The 15,727-nt window shown below is 38.6% G+C and overlaps 1 protein-coding gene across 4 annotated transcripts in view; it reads left to right on the forward strand.

The window, feature by feature from the left end:
• Positions 1-15,727, forward strand: part of LOC109882549 (dynamin-2) — a 69,782-nt gene that overhangs the window by 8,834 nt on the left and 45,221 nt on the right. For all 4 annotated transcript variants that reach the window (XM_031811165.1, XM_031811168.1, XM_031811169.1 and 1 more), the window contains exon 3: positions 938-1,087. In XM_031811165.1, the coding sequence (XP_031667025.1) occupies positions 938-1,087 (150 nt within the window). The remainder of the gene's footprint in view (positions 1-937; positions 1,088-15,727) is intronic.

A 15,727-nucleotide genomic window follows, 5' to 3' on the forward strand; every position in this document is an offset into this window, starting at 1 on the left:
TAAAGTCACTATTGGTCTCATGGTGAAAACCCTGAGCAGTTTCCTTCCTCTCTGGCAACTGAGTTGGGAAGGACGCCTGTATCTTTGTAGTGACTGGGTGTATTGATACACCATCTAAAGTGTAATTAATAACTTCACCATAACATTCTCAAAGGGATATTCAATGTTTGCTTCTTTTTGTTGAGCCATCTACCAATAGGTGCTCTTCTTTGCAAGGCATTGGAAAACCTTCCTGGTTCTTGTGGTTGAATCTGTTTGAAATGAACTGCTCGACTGAGGGACCTTACAGATAATTATATGTGTGGGTTACAGAGATGAGGCAGTCATTCATAAAGTATGTTAAACACTATTATTGCACACAGAGTGAGTCCATACATCTTATGATGTGAAATGTTAAGCACATGTTTACTCCTGAACTCATTTAGATTCACCATAACACAGGGCTGGATTACTTATTGACTCAAGACATTTCAGCTTTTCATTTTTAATGAATTTGTCAAAAAAATGTATAAAACATAACTCAAATGTGACATTATGGGGTATGGTGTGTAGGCCACTAACACCGTCTCAATTTAATCAATCATGACATGTCATGACATGCTTCGTTTTGTGGTGACTTACAGATGTTTTCTCTCTCCCTCTAACCTCTTCCCTCCCTCCCTCCCTCCCTCCCTCCCTCCCTCCCTCCCTCCCTCCCTCCCTCCCTCCCTCCCTCCCTCCCCTCCCTCCCTCCCTCCCTCCCTCCCTCCCTCCCTCCCTCCCTCCCTCCCTCTCTCTCTCCCTCCCTCCCTCCCTCCCTCCCTCCCTCCCTCCCTCTCTCTCCCTCCCTCCCTCTCTCCCTCCCTCCCTCCCTCCCTCCCTCCCTCCCTCTCTCTCTCTCTCTCTCTCTCTCTCCCTCCCTCCCTCCCTCCCTCCCTCTCTCTCTCCCTAATAACAGAGTATGCTGAGTTTCTTCATTGTAAAGGTCGTCAGTTTGTGGACTTTGATGAGGTGCGTTTGGAGATTGAGGCCGAGACTGATCGCATCACTGGGTCCAATAAGGGAATCTCTGCTGTTCCCATCAACCTCCGAGTCTATTCCCCTAATGGTACACACACACACACACAGAGCGAGAGACTCACGGACATATGTTCAAGCACGGACGCATGCAAACATAGGCACACACGAACATGCAAAACACACAGTCCTGAATGTAGTTCTGCTTTGTTAGGTGCTGATAAACAGAGTGAACAACTAATGGACAACTAGTCAAAGCACAAAACACATGTTTTCCCCCTCTGGGTCAAACAGCTGCACAGGACAAAGTTTCCAGCAGCACCAGTATTTATACCCTCCTTTAGGCAGAGTCTCCTGCCTGCTCATCTAAACACTACGTCTATGTTGCTAGGCAGGAAGTCAAGAGATGTGTTTAATAAAACCCACATTCCTCCCTGGTCCACATCTGACCTGACCTCGGCCCACATTCCTCCCTAGTCCACATCTGACCTGACCTCGGCCCACATTCCTCCCTAGTCCACATCTGACCTGACCTCGGCCCACATTCCTCCCTAGTCCACATCCGACCTGACCTCGGCCCACATTCCTCCCTAGTCCACATCTGACCTGACCTCGGCCCACATTCCTCCCTAGTCCACATCCGACCTGACCTCGGCCCACATTCCTCCCTAGTCCACATCTGACCTCGGCCCACATTCCTCCCTAGTCCACATCTGACCTGACCTCGGCCCACATTCCTCCCTAGTCCACATCTGACCTGACCTCGGCCCACATTCCTCCCTAGTCCACATCCGACCTGACCTCGGCCCACATTCCTCCCTAGTCCACATCTGACCTGACCTCGGCCCACATTCCTCCCTAGTCCACATCCGACCTGACCTCGGCCCACATTCCTCCCTAGTCCACATCCGACCTGACCTCGGCCCACATTCCTCCCTAGTCCACATCTGACCTGACCTCGGCCCACATTCCTCCCTAGTCCACATCTGACCTGACCTCGGCCCACATTCCTCCCTAGTCCACATCTGACCTGACCTCGGCCAACATTCCTCCCTAATCCACATCTGACCTGACCTCGGCCCACATTCCTCCCTAATCCACATCTGACCTGACCTCGGCCCACATTCCTCCCTAGTCCACATCTGACCTGACCTCGGCCCACATTCCTCCCTAATCCACATCTGACCTGACCTCGGCCCACATTCCTCCCTAGTCCACATCTGACCTGACCTCGGCCCACATTCCTCCCTAGTCCACATCTGACCTGACCTCGGCCCACATTCCTCCCTAGTCCACATCTGACCTGACCTCGGCCCACATTCCTCCCTAGTCCACATCTGACCTGACCTCGGCCAACATTCCTCACTAATCCACATCTGACCTGACCTCGGCCCACATTCCTCCCTAATCCACATCTGACCTGACCTCGGCCCACATTCCTCCCTAGTCCACATCTGACCTGACCTCGGCCCACATTCCTCCCTAATCCACATCTGACCTGACCTCGGCCCACATTCCTCCCTAGTCCACATCCGACCTGACCTCGGCCCACATTCCTCCCTAGTCCACATCTGACCTGACCTCGGCCCACATTCCTCCCTAATCCACATCTGACCTGACCTCGGCCCACATTCCTCCCTAGTCCACATCTGACCTGACCTCGGCCCACATTCCTCCCTAGTCCACATCTGACCTGACCTCGGCCCACATTCCTCCCTAGTCCACAGCGATCCAACCTTATCAGTGACCGTAACCATTAACCAGTATAGCCAGTATCTAAAACTACAACCCGACAGTCCCTCAATAGTATTTCCATACTGTTCAACATCACATAAACTTTGAAAATGACTTATAAATGAGCAGAAAATAAAACATGAGACTCCGAGACTAATGTCCTCTGATCTGTAATTACACTATGGACTCTCATTTCCATCTCTCGTCAGACAACTGATAATGACTTTTCAGCTGGAGCTTTTGACTTCATCCGTTTCAGCTGGAGTTGTTGACTTCATCCGTTTCCGCTGGAGTTGTTGACTTCATCCGTTTCCGCTGGAGTTGTTGACTTCCTCCGTTTCAGCTGGAGATGTTGACTTCATCCGTTTCAGCTGGAGATGTTGACTTCATCCGTTTCAGCTGGAGATGTTGACTTCATCCGTTTCCGCTGGAGATGTTGACTTCATCCGTTTCCGCTGGAGATGTTGACCTCATCCGTTTCATCTGGAGATGTTGACTTCATCCGTTTCAGCTGGAGATGTTGACTTCATCCGTTTCAGCTGGAGATGTAGACCTCATCCGTTTCAGCTGGAGATGTAGACCTCATCCGTTTCCTCCTTCGGGTTCCTAAGAGAGTGATCGCACAAGACTTGAAAAGCAAAAGAAACACAAAACATAACAAGTATTAATAATGCCTTAAACTATGCATAATTACATATGCAAAGAAAACAACAACATTTGATAACATGATGATTCCCAGTCTCTCTTCGCCTGACTCTATGCCTTCGGGATACTGTTCTGCTGGGTTCCACAAAAATAAAGGCCCTAAAACAACCTCATGTTTTCACCCAGTCTTCCCCTGTTCAGCCACAGGTTACAAAAGATGATCTAATAACATACTATATTCACTTCGCCCCTCATCTCCTCCTCCATGGTCACCTGATAGTGGTGACTTTAATCAACTGTACCTCATCCTGATGTAAATCAGAACTGTAAATACGTTTCAGCATCAAATGGCCCAAGAAGGTGATATCCCAGCAATACTACCCAGGTAACCCCTGCGACCATTAACACTACACATGATGCATACTTCAAAATACCCCTCATTTGCGCCGGAGTCTAGTTCCATGCTGTTACTATAGTCTAGTTCCATGCTGTTACTATAGTCTAGTTCCATGTTACTATAGTCTAGTTCCATACTGTTACTATAGTCTAGTTCCATGCTGTTACTATAGTCTAGGTCCATGTTACTATAGTCTAGTTCCATGTTACTATAGTCTAGTTCCATGTTACTATAGTCTAGTTCCATGCTGTTACTATAGTCTAGTTCCATGCTGTTACTATAGTCTAGTTCCATACTGTTACTATAGTCTAGTTCCATGCTGTTACTATAGTCTAGTTCCATGTTACTATAGTCTAGTTCCATGTTACTATAGTCTAGTTCCATACTGTTACTATAGTCTAGTTCCATGTTACTATAGTCTAGTTCCATGTTACTATAGTCTAGTTCCATGCTGTTACTATAGTCTAGGTCCATGTTACTATAGTCTAGTTCCATGTTACTATAGTCTAGTTCCATGTTACTATAGTCTAGTTCCATGCTGTTACTATAGTCTAGTTCCATGCTGTTACTATAGTCTAGTTCCATGTTACTATAGTCTAGTTCCATGCTGTTACTATAGTCTAGTTCCATGCTGTTACTATAGTCTAGTTCCATACTGTTACTATAGTCTAGTTCCATGTTACTATAGTCTAGTTCCATGTTACTATAGTCTAGTTCCATGTTACTATAGTCTAGTTCCATGTTACTATAGTCTAGTTCCATGCTGTTACTATAGTCTAGTTCCATGCTGTTACTATAGTCTAGTTTCCATGTTACTATAGTCTAGTTCCATGTTACTATAGTCTAGTTCCATGTTACTATAGTCTAGTTCCATGTTACTATAGTCTAGTTCCATGCTGTTACTATAGTCTAGTTCCATGTTACTATAGTCTAGTTCCATACTGTTACTATAGTCTAGTTCCATGTTACTATAGTCTAGTTCCATGTTACTATAGTCTAGTTCCATGTTACTATAGTCTAGTTCCATGCTGTTACTATAGTCTAGTTCCATGTTACTATAGTCTAGTTTCCATGTTACTATAGTCTAGTTCCATGTTACTATAGTCTAGTTCCATGTTGTTACTATAGTCTAGTTCCATGTTACTATAGTCTAGTTCCATGCTGTTACTATAGTCTAGTTCCATGCTGTTACTATAGTCTAGGTCCATGCTGTTACTATAGTCTAGTTCCATGTTGTTACTATAGTCTAGTTCCATGCTGTTACTATAGTCTAGTTCCATGTTACTATAGTCTAGTTCCATGCTGTTACTATAGTCTAGTTCCATGCTGTTACTATAGTCTAGGTCCATGCTGTTACTATAGTCTAGTTCCATGCTGTTACTATAGTCTAGTTCCATGTTACTATAGTCCTAGTTCCATGCTGTTACTATAGTCTAGTTCCATACTGTTACTATAGTCTAGTTCCATGTTACTATAGTCTAGTTCCATGCTGTTACTATAGTCCTAGTTCCATGTTACTATAGTCTAGTTCCATGCTGTTACTATAGTCTAGTTCCATGTTGTTACTATAGTCCTAGTTCCATGTTACTATAGTCTAGTTCCATGTTACTATAGTCTAGTTCCATGCTGTTACTATAGTCTAGTTCCATGCTGTTACTATAGTCTAGTTCCATGTTACTATAGTCTAGTTCCATGTTACTATAGTCTAGTTCCATGTTACTATAGTCTAGTTCCATGTTACTATAGTCTAGTTCCATGTTACTATAGTCTAGTTCCATGCTGTTACTATAGTCTAGTTCCATGCTGTTACTATAGTCTAGTTCCATGTTACTATAGTCTAGTTCCATGTTACTATAGTCTAGTTCCATGTTACTATAGTCTAGTTCCATGTTACATATAGTCTAGTTCCATGCTGTTACTATAGTCTAGGTCCATGCTGTTACTATAGTCTAGTTCCATGCTGTTACTATAGTCTAGTTCCATGCTGTTACTATAGTCTAGTTCCATGCTGTTACTATAGTCTAGTTCCATGCTGTTACTATAGTCTAGTTCCATGTTACTATAGTCTAGTTCCATGTTACTATAGTCTAGTTCCCATGCTGTTACTATAGTCCTAGTTCCATGTTACTATAGGTCTAGTTCCATGCTGTTACTATAGTCTAGTTCCATGTTACTATAGTCTAGTTCCATGCTGTTACTATAGTCTAGTTCCATGCTGTTACTATAGTCTAGTTCCATGTTACTATAGTCTAGTTCCATGTTACTATAGTCTAGTTCCATGTTACTATAGTCTAGTTCCATGCTGTTACTATAGTCTAGTTCCATGTTACTATAGTCTAGTTCCATGCTGTTACTATAGTCTAGTTCCATGTTACTATAGTCTAGTTCCATGCTGTTACTATAGTCTAGTTCCATGCTGTTACTATAGTCTAGTTCCATGTTACTATAGTCTAGTTCCATGTTACTATAGTCTAGTTCCATGTTACTATAGTCTAGTTCCATGTTACTATAGTCTAGTTCCATGCTGTTACTATAGTCTAGTTCCATGTTACTATAGTCTAGTTCCATGTTACTATAGTCTAGTTCCATACTGTTACTATAGTCTAGTTCCATGCTGTTACTATAGTCTAGTTCCATGTTACTATAGTCTAGTTCCATACTGTTACTATAGTCTAGTTCCATGCTGTTACTATAGTCTAGTTCCATGTTACTATAGTCTAGTTCCATGCTGTTACTATAGTCTAGTTCCATGTTACTATAGTCTAGTTCCATGCTGTTACTATAGTCTAGTTCCATGTTACTATAGTCCTAGTTCCATGTTACTATAGTCTAGTTCCATGTTACTATAGTCTAGTTCCATACTGTTACTATAGTCTAGTTCCATGTTACTATAGTCTAGTTCCATGCTGTTACTATAGTCTAGTTCCATGCTGTTACTATAGTCTAGTTCCATGCTGTTACTATAGTCTAGTTCCATACTGTTACTATAGTCCTAGTTCCATGCTGTTACTATAGTCCTAGTTCCATGCTGTTACTATAGTCCTAGTTCCATGTTACTATAGTCTAGTTCCATGTTACTATAGTCTAGTTCCATGTTACTATAGTCTAGTTCCATGTTACTATAGTCTAGGTTCCATGTTACTATAGTCTAGTTCCATGCTGTTACTATAGTCCTAGTTCCATGTTACTATAGTCTAGTTCCATGTTACTATAGTCTAGTTCCATGCTGTTACTATAGTCTAGTTCCATGTTACTATAGTCTAGTTCCATGCTGTTACTATAGTCTAGTTCCATGTACTATAGTCATAGTTAGTCCATGTTACTATAGTCTAGTTCCATGTTACTAGTCTAGTTCCATACTGTTACTATAGTCTAGTTCCATGCTGTTACTATAGTCTAGTTCCATGTTACTATAGTCTAGTTCCATGCTGTTACTAATAGTCCTAGTTCCATGTTACTGATAGTCTAGTTCCATGTTACTATAGTCTAGTTCCATGCTGTTACTATAGTCTAGTTCCATGCTGTTACTATAGTCTAGTTCCATGTTACTATAAGTCTAGTTCCATGTTACTATAGTCTAGTTCCATGCTGTTACTATAGTCCTAGTTCCATGCTGTTACTATAGTCTAGTTCCATGTTACTATAGTCCTAGTTCCATGCTGTTACTATAGTCTAGTTCCATGTTACTATAGTCTAGTTCCATGTTACTATAGTCTAGTTCCATGCTGTTACTATAGTCTAGTTCCATGCTGTTACTATAGTCTAGTTCCATGTTACTAGTCTAGTTCCATGCTGTTACTATAGTCTAGTTCCATGTTTGTTCCTATAGTCTAGTTCCATGCTGTTATATAGTCTAGTTCCATGCTGTTACTATAGTCTAGTTCCATGTTACTATAGTCTAGTTCCATGTTACTATAGTCTAGTTCCATGTTACTGATAGTCTAGTTCCATGCTGTTACTATAGTCTAGTTCCATGCTGTTACTATAGTCTAGTTCCATGTTACTATAGTCTAGTTCCATACTGTTACTATAGTCTAGTTCCATGCTGTTACTATAGTCTAGTTCCATTGTTACTATAGTCTAGTTCCATGGTTACTATAGTCTAGTTCCATGTTACTATAGTCTAGTTCCATGCTGTTACTAGAGTCTAGTTCCATGTTACTATAGTCTAGTTCCATGTTACTATAGTCTAGTTCCATGTTACTATAGTCTAGTTCCATGTTACTATAGTCTAGTTCCATGTTACTATAGTCTAGTTCCATGCTGTTACTATAGTCTAGTTCCATGTTACTATAGTCTAGTTCCATGCTGTTACTATAGTCTAGTTCCATGTTACTATAGTCTAGTTCCATGTTACTATAGTCTAGTTCCATGTTACTATAGTCTAGTTCCATGCTGTTACTATAGTCTAGTTCCATGTTACTATAGTCTAGTTCCATGTTACTATAGTCTAGTTCCATGCTGTTACTATAGTCTAGTTCCATGCTGTTACTATAGTCTAGTTCCATGTTACTATAGTCTAGTTCCATACTGTTACTATAGTCTAGTTCCATGTTACTATAGTCTAGTTCCATACTGTTACTATAGTCTAGTTCCATGCTGTTACTATAGTCTAGTTCCATGTTACTATAGTCTAGTTCCATACTGTTACTATAGTCTAGTTCCATGTTGTTACTATAGTCTAGTTCCATGTTACTATAGTCTAGTTCCATGTTACTATAGTCTAGTTCCATACTGTTACTATAGTCTAGTTCCATGTTGTTACTATAGTCTAGTTCCATGTTGTTACTATAGTCTAGTTCCATGTTACTATAGTCTAGTTCCATGTTACTATAGTCTAGTTCCATGTTACTATAGTCTAGTTCCATGTTACTTAGTCTAGTTCCATGTTACTATAGTCTAGTTCCATACTGTTACTATAGTCTAGTTCCATGCTGTTACTATAGTCTGTTCCATACTGTTACTATAGTCCTAGTTCCATACTGTTACTATAGTCTAGTTCCATACTGTTACTATAGTCTAGGTCCATGCTGTTACTATAGTCTAGTTCCATGTTACTATAGTCTAGTTCCATGCTGTTACTATAGTCTAGTTCCATGCTGTTACTATAGTCTAGTTCCATGCTGTTACTATAGTCTAGTGCCATGATCTGTTACTATAGTCTAGTTCCATGCTGTTACTATAGTCTAGTTTCCATGTTTACTATAGTCTAGTCCATGTTACTAGTAGTCCTAGTACATGTTACGATAGTCTATTCCATGTTACTATAGTCTAGTTCCATGCTGTTACTATAGTCTAGTTCCATCTGTTACTATAGTCTAGTTCCATGTTACTATAGTCTAGTTCCATGTTACTATAGTCTAGTTCCATGTTACTATAGTCTAGTTCCATGTTATATAGTCTAGTTCCATGTTACTATAGTCTAGTTCCATGTTACTATAGTCTAGTTCCATGTTACTATAGTCTAGTTCCATGCTGTTACTATAGTCTAGTTCCATGTTACTATAGTCTAGTTCCATGTTACTATAGTCTAGTTCCATGTTACTATAGTCTAGTTCCATGCTGTTACTATAGTCTAGTTCCATACTGTTACTATAGTCTAGTTCCATGTTACTATAGTCTAGTTCCATGCTGTTACTATAGTCTAGTTCCATGTTACTATAGTCTAGTTCCATGCTGTTACTATAGTCTAGTTCCATGTTACTATAGTCTAGTTCCATGTTACTATAGTCTAGTTCCATGTTGTTACTATAGTCTAGTTCCATGTTACTATAGTCTAGTTCCATACTGTTACTATAGTCTAGTTCCATACTGTTACTATAGTCTAGTTCCATGTTACTATAGTCTAGTTCCATGCTGTTACTATAGTCTAGTTCCATGTTACTATAGTCTAGTTCCATGCTGTTACTATAGTCTAGTTCCATGTTACTATAGTCTAGTTCCATGTTACTATAGTCTAGTTCCATGTTACTATAGTCTAGTTCCATGCTGTTACTATAGTCTAGTTCCATGTTACTATAGTCTAGTTCCATGTTACTATAGTCTAGTTCCATGTTACTATAGTCTAGTTCCATGCTGTTACTATAGTCTAGTTCCATGTTGTTACTATAGTCTAGTTCCATGTTGTTACTATAGTCTAGTTCCATGTTACTATAGTCTAGTTCCATGTTACTATAGTCTAGTTCCATGTTACTATAGTCTAGTTCCATACTGTTACTATAGTCTAGTTCCATGCTGTTACTATAGTCTAGTTCCATACTGTTACTATAGTCTAGTTCCATACTGTTACTATAGTCTAGTTCCATACTGTTACTATAGTCTAGGTCCATGCTGTTACTATAGTCTAGTTCCATGTTACTATAGTCTAGTTCCATGCTGTTACTATAGTCTAGTTCCATGCTGTTACTATAGTCTAGTTCCATGCTGTTACTATAGTCTAGTTCCATGCTGTTACTATAGTCTAGTTCCATGCTGTTACTATAGTCTAGTTCCATGCTGTTACTATAGTCTAGTTCCATGTTACTATAGTCTAGTTCCATGTTACTATAGTCTAGTTCCATGCTGTTACTATAGTCTAGTTCCATACTGTTACTATAGTCTAGTTCCATGTTACTATAGTCTAGTTCCATGTTACTATAGTCTAGTTCCATGCTGTTACTATAGTCTAGTTCCATGTTACTATAGTCTAGTTCCATGTTACTATAGTCTAGTTCCATGTTACTATAGTCTAGTTCCATGTTACTATAGTCTAGTTCCATGTTACTATAGTCTAGTTCCATGCTGTTACTATAGTCTAGTTCCATGTTACTATAGTCTAGTTCCATGTTACTATAGTCTAGTTCCATGTTACTATAGTCTAGTTCCATGCTGTTACTATAGTCTAGTTCCATACTGTTACTATAGTCTAGTTCCATGTTACTATAGTCTAGTTCCATGCTGTTACTATAGTCTAGTTCCATGTTACTATAGTCTAGTTCCATGCTGTTACTATAGTCTAGTTCCATGTTACTATAGTCTAGTTCCATGTTACTATAGTCTAGTTCCATGTTGTTACTATAGTCTAGTTCCATGTTACTATAGTCTAGTTCCATACTGTTACTATAGTCTAGTTCCATACTGTTACTATAGTCTAGTTCCATGTTACTATAGTCTAGTTCCATGCTGTTACTATAGTCTAGTTCCATGTTACTATAGTCTAGTTCCATGCTGTTACTATAGTCTAGTTCCATGTTACTATAGTCTAGTTCCATGTTACTATAGTCTAGTTCCATGTTACTATAGTCTAGTTCCATGCTGTTACTATAGTCTAGTTCCATGTTACTATAGTCTAGTTCCATGTTACTATAGTCTAGTTCCATGTTACTATAGTCTAGTTCCATGCTGTTACTATAGTCTAGTTCCATACTGTTACTATAGTCTAGTTCCATGTTACTATAGTCTAGTTCCATGTTACTATAGTCTAGTTCCATGTTACTATAGTCTAGTTCCATGTTACTATAGTCTAGTTCCATGCTGTTACTATAGTCTAGTTCCATGCTGTTACTATAGTCTAGTTCCATGTTACTATAGTCTAGTTCCATGCTGTTACTATAGTCTAGTTCCATGTTACTATAGTCTAGTTCCATGTTACTATAGTCTAGTTCCATGCTGTTACTATAGTCTAGTTCCATGTTGTTACTATAGTCTAGTTCCATACTGTTACTATAGTCTAGTTCCATGTTACTATAGTCTAGTTCCATGCTGTTACTATAGTCTAGTTCCATGCTGTTACTATAGTCTAGTTCCATGTTACTATAGTCTAGTTCCATGCTGTTACTATAGTCTAGTTCCATGTTACTATAGTCTAGTTCCATACTGTTACTATAGTCTAGTTCCATGCTGTTACTATAGTCTAGTTCCATGTTACTATAGTCTAGTTCCATGTTACTATAGTCTAGTTCCATACTGTTACTATAGTCTAGTTCCATGCTGTTACTATAGTCTAGTTCCATGTTACTATAGTCTAGTTCCATGTTACTATAGTCTAGTTCCATGTTACTATAGTCTAGTTCCATGCTGTTACTATAGTCTAGTTCCATGCTGTTACTATAGTCTAGTTCCATGCTGTTACTATAGTCTAGTTCCATGTTACTATAGTCTAGTTCCATGTTACTATAGTCTAGTTCCATGTTACTATAGTCTAGTTCCATGTTACTATAGTCTAGTTCCATGTTACTATAGTCTAGTTCCATGCTGTTACTATAGTCTAGTTCCATGTTACTATAGTCTAGTTCCATGCTGTTACTATAGTCTAGTTCCATGTTACTATAGTCTAGTTCCATGCTGTTACTATAGTCTAGTTCCATGTTACTATAGTCTAGTTCCATGTTACTATAGTCTAGTTCCATGTTACTATAGTCTAGTTCCATGTTACTATAGTCTAGTTCCATGTTACTATAGTCTAGTTCCATGTTACTATAGTCTAGTTCCATGTTACTATAGTCTAGTTCCATGTTACTATAGTCTAGTTCCATGCTGTTACTATAGTCTAGTTCCATGTTACTATAGTCTAGTTCCATGTTACTATAGTCTAGTTCCATACTGTTACTATAGTCTAGTTCCATGTTACTATAGTCTAGTTCCATGTTACTATAGTCTAGTTCCATGTTACTATAGTCTAGTTCCATGTTACTATAGTCTAGTTCCATGTTACTATAGTCTAGTTCCATGTTACTATAGTCTAGTTCCATGTTACTATAGTCTAGTTCCATGTTACTATAGTCTAGTTCCATGTTACTATAGTCTAGTTCCATGTTACTATAGTCTAGTTCCATGTTACTATAGTCTAGTTCCATGTTACTATAGTCTAGTTCCATGTTACTATAGTCTAGTTCCATGTTACTATAGTCTAGTTCCATGCTGTTACTATAGTCTAGTTCCATGCTGTTACTATAGTCTAGTTCCATGCTGTTACTATAGTCTAGTTCCATGCTGTTACTATAGTCTAGTTCCATGTTACTATAGTCTAGTTCCATGTTACTATAGTCTAGTTCCATGTTACTATAGTCTAGTTCCATGTTACTATAGTCTAGTTCCATGTTACTATAGTCTAGTTCCATGTTACTATAGTCTAGTTCCATGCTGTTACTATAGTCTAGTTCCATGTTACTATAGTCTAGTTCCATGCTGTTACTATAGTCTAGTTCCATGTTACTATAGTCTAGTTCCATGCTGTTACTATAGTCTAGTTCCATGCTGTTACTATAGTCTAGTTCCATGTTACTATAGTCTAGTTCCATGTTACTATAGTCTAGTTCCATGTTACTATAGTCTAGTTCCATGTTACTATAGTCTAGTTCCATGTTACTATAGTCTAGTTCCATGTTACTATAGTCTAGTTCCATGTTACTATAGTCTAGTTCCATGCTGTTACTATAGTCTAGTTCCATGTTACTATAGTCTAGTTCCATACTGTTACTATAGTCTAGTTCCATGCTGTTACTATAGTCTAGTTCCATACTGTTACTATAGTCTAGTTCCATGTTACTATAGTCTAGTTCCATGTTACTATAGTCTAGTTCCATGTTACTATAGTCTAGTTCCATACTGTTACTATAGTCTAGTTCCATGCTGTTACTATAGTCTAGTTCCATACTGTTACTATAGTCTAGTTCCATGCTGTTACTATAGTCTAGTTCCATACTGTTACTATAGTCTAGTTCCATACTGTTACTATAGTCTAGGTCCATGTTACTATAGTCTAGTTCCATGCTGTTACTATAGTCTAGTTCCATACTGTTACTATAGTCTAGTTCCATACTGTTACTATAGTCTAGTTCCATACTGTTACTATAGTCTAGTTCCATACTGTTACTATAGTCTAGTTCCATGCTGTTACTATAGTCTAGTTCCATGCTGTTACTATAGTCTAGGTCCATGCTGTTACTATAGTCTAGTTCCATGCTGTTACTATAGTCTAGTTCCATGCTGTTACTATAGTCTAGTTCCATGCTGTTACTATAGTCTAGTTCCATGCTGTTACTATAGTCTAGTTCCATACTGTTACTATAGTCTAGTTCCATACTGTTACTATAGTCTAGGTCCATGTTACTATAGTCTAGTTCCATGCTGTTACTATAGTCTAGTTCCATGTTACTATAGTCTAGTTCCATGTTACTATAGTCTAGTTCCATGTTACTATAGTCTAGTTCCATGTTACTATAGTCTAGTTCCATGCTGTTACTATAGTCTAGTTCCATACTGTTACTATAGTCTAGTTCCATGTTACTATAGTCTAGTTCCATGTTGTTACTATAGTCTAGTTCCATGTTACTATAGTCTAGTTCCATGTTACTATAGTCTAGTTCCATACTGTTACTATAGTCTAGTTCCATGTTACTATAGTCTAGTTCCATGTTACTATAGTCTAGTTCCATGTTACTATAGTCTAGTTCCATGCTGTTACTATAGTCTAGTTCCATACTGTTACTATAGTCTAGTTCCATGTTACTATAGTCTAGTTCCATGCTGTTACTATAGTCTAGTTCCATGTTACTATAGTCTAGTTCCATGTTACTATAGTCTAGTTCCATGCTGTTACTATAGTCTAGTTCCATGCTGTTACTATAGTCTAGTTCCATACTGTTACTATAGTCTAGTTCCATGCTGTTACTATAGTCTAGTTCCATGTTACTATAGTCTAGTTCCATGCTGTTACTATAGTCTAGTTCCATGTTACTATAGTCTAGTTCCATGTTACTATAGTCTAGTTCCATGCTGTTACTATAGTCTAGTTCCATGTTACTATAGTCTAGTTCCATGTTACTATAGTCTAGTTCCATGCTGTTACTATAGTCTAGTTCCATACTGTTACTATAGTCTAGTTCCATGTTACTATAGTCTAGTTCCATGCTGTTACTATAGTCTAGTTCCATGCTGTTACTATAGTCTAGTTCCATGTTACTATAGTCTAGTTCCATACTGTTACTATAGTCTAGTTCCATGCTGTTACTATAGTCTAGTTCCATGCTGTTACTATAGTCTAGTTCCATGTTACTATAGTCTAGTTCCATACTGTTACTATAGTCTAGTTCCATACTGTTACTATAGTCTAGTTCCATGTTACTATAGTCTAGTTCCATGTTACTATAGTCTAGTTCCATGTTACTATAGTCTAGTTCCATGTTACTATAGTCTAGTTCCATGCTGTTACTATAGTCTAGTTCCATACTGTTACTATAGTCTAGTTCCATGCTGTTACTATAGTCTAGGTCCATGTTACTATAGTCTAGTTCCATGTTACTATAGTCTAGTTCCATGTTACTATAGTCTAGTTCCATGTTACTATAGTCTAGTTCCATACTGTTACTATAGTCTAGTTCCATACTGTTACTATAGTCTAGTTCCATGTTACTATAGTCTAGTTCCATGTTGTTACTATAGTCTAGTTCCATGCTGTTACTATAGTCTAGTTCCATGCTGTTACTATAGTCTAGGTCCATGTTACTATAGTCTAGTTCCATGTTACTATAGTCTAGTTCCATGTTACTATAGTCTAGTTCCATACTGTTACTATAGTCTAGTTCCATGTTACTATAGTCTAGTTCCATGTTGTTACTATAGTCTAGTTCCATGCTGTTACTATAGTCTAGTTCCATGCTGTTACTATAGTCTAGTTCCATGCTGTTACTATAGTCTAGTTCCATGTTACTATAGTCTAGTTCCATGTTACTATAGTCTAGTTCCATGTTACTATAGTCTAGTTCCATGTTACTATAGTCTAGTTCCATGCTGTTACTATAGTCTAGTTCCATGTTACTATAGTCTAGTTCCATGTTACTATAGTCTAGTTCCATACTGTTACTATAGTCTAGTTCCATGTTACTATAGTCTAGTTCCATGTTACTATAGTCTAGTTCCATGTTACTATAGTCTAGTTCCATGTTACTATAGTCTAGTTCCATGTTACTATAGTCT

The sequence above is a fragment of the Oncorhynchus kisutch genome, unplaced genomic scaffold, assembly GCF_002021735.2.
Source record: "Oncorhynchus kisutch isolate 150728-3 unplaced genomic scaffold, Okis_V2 Okis01b-Okis20b_hom, whole genome shotgun sequence".
NCBI lineage: Eukaryota > Metazoa > Chordata > Actinopteri > Salmoniformes > Salmonidae > Oncorhynchus > Oncorhynchus kisutch.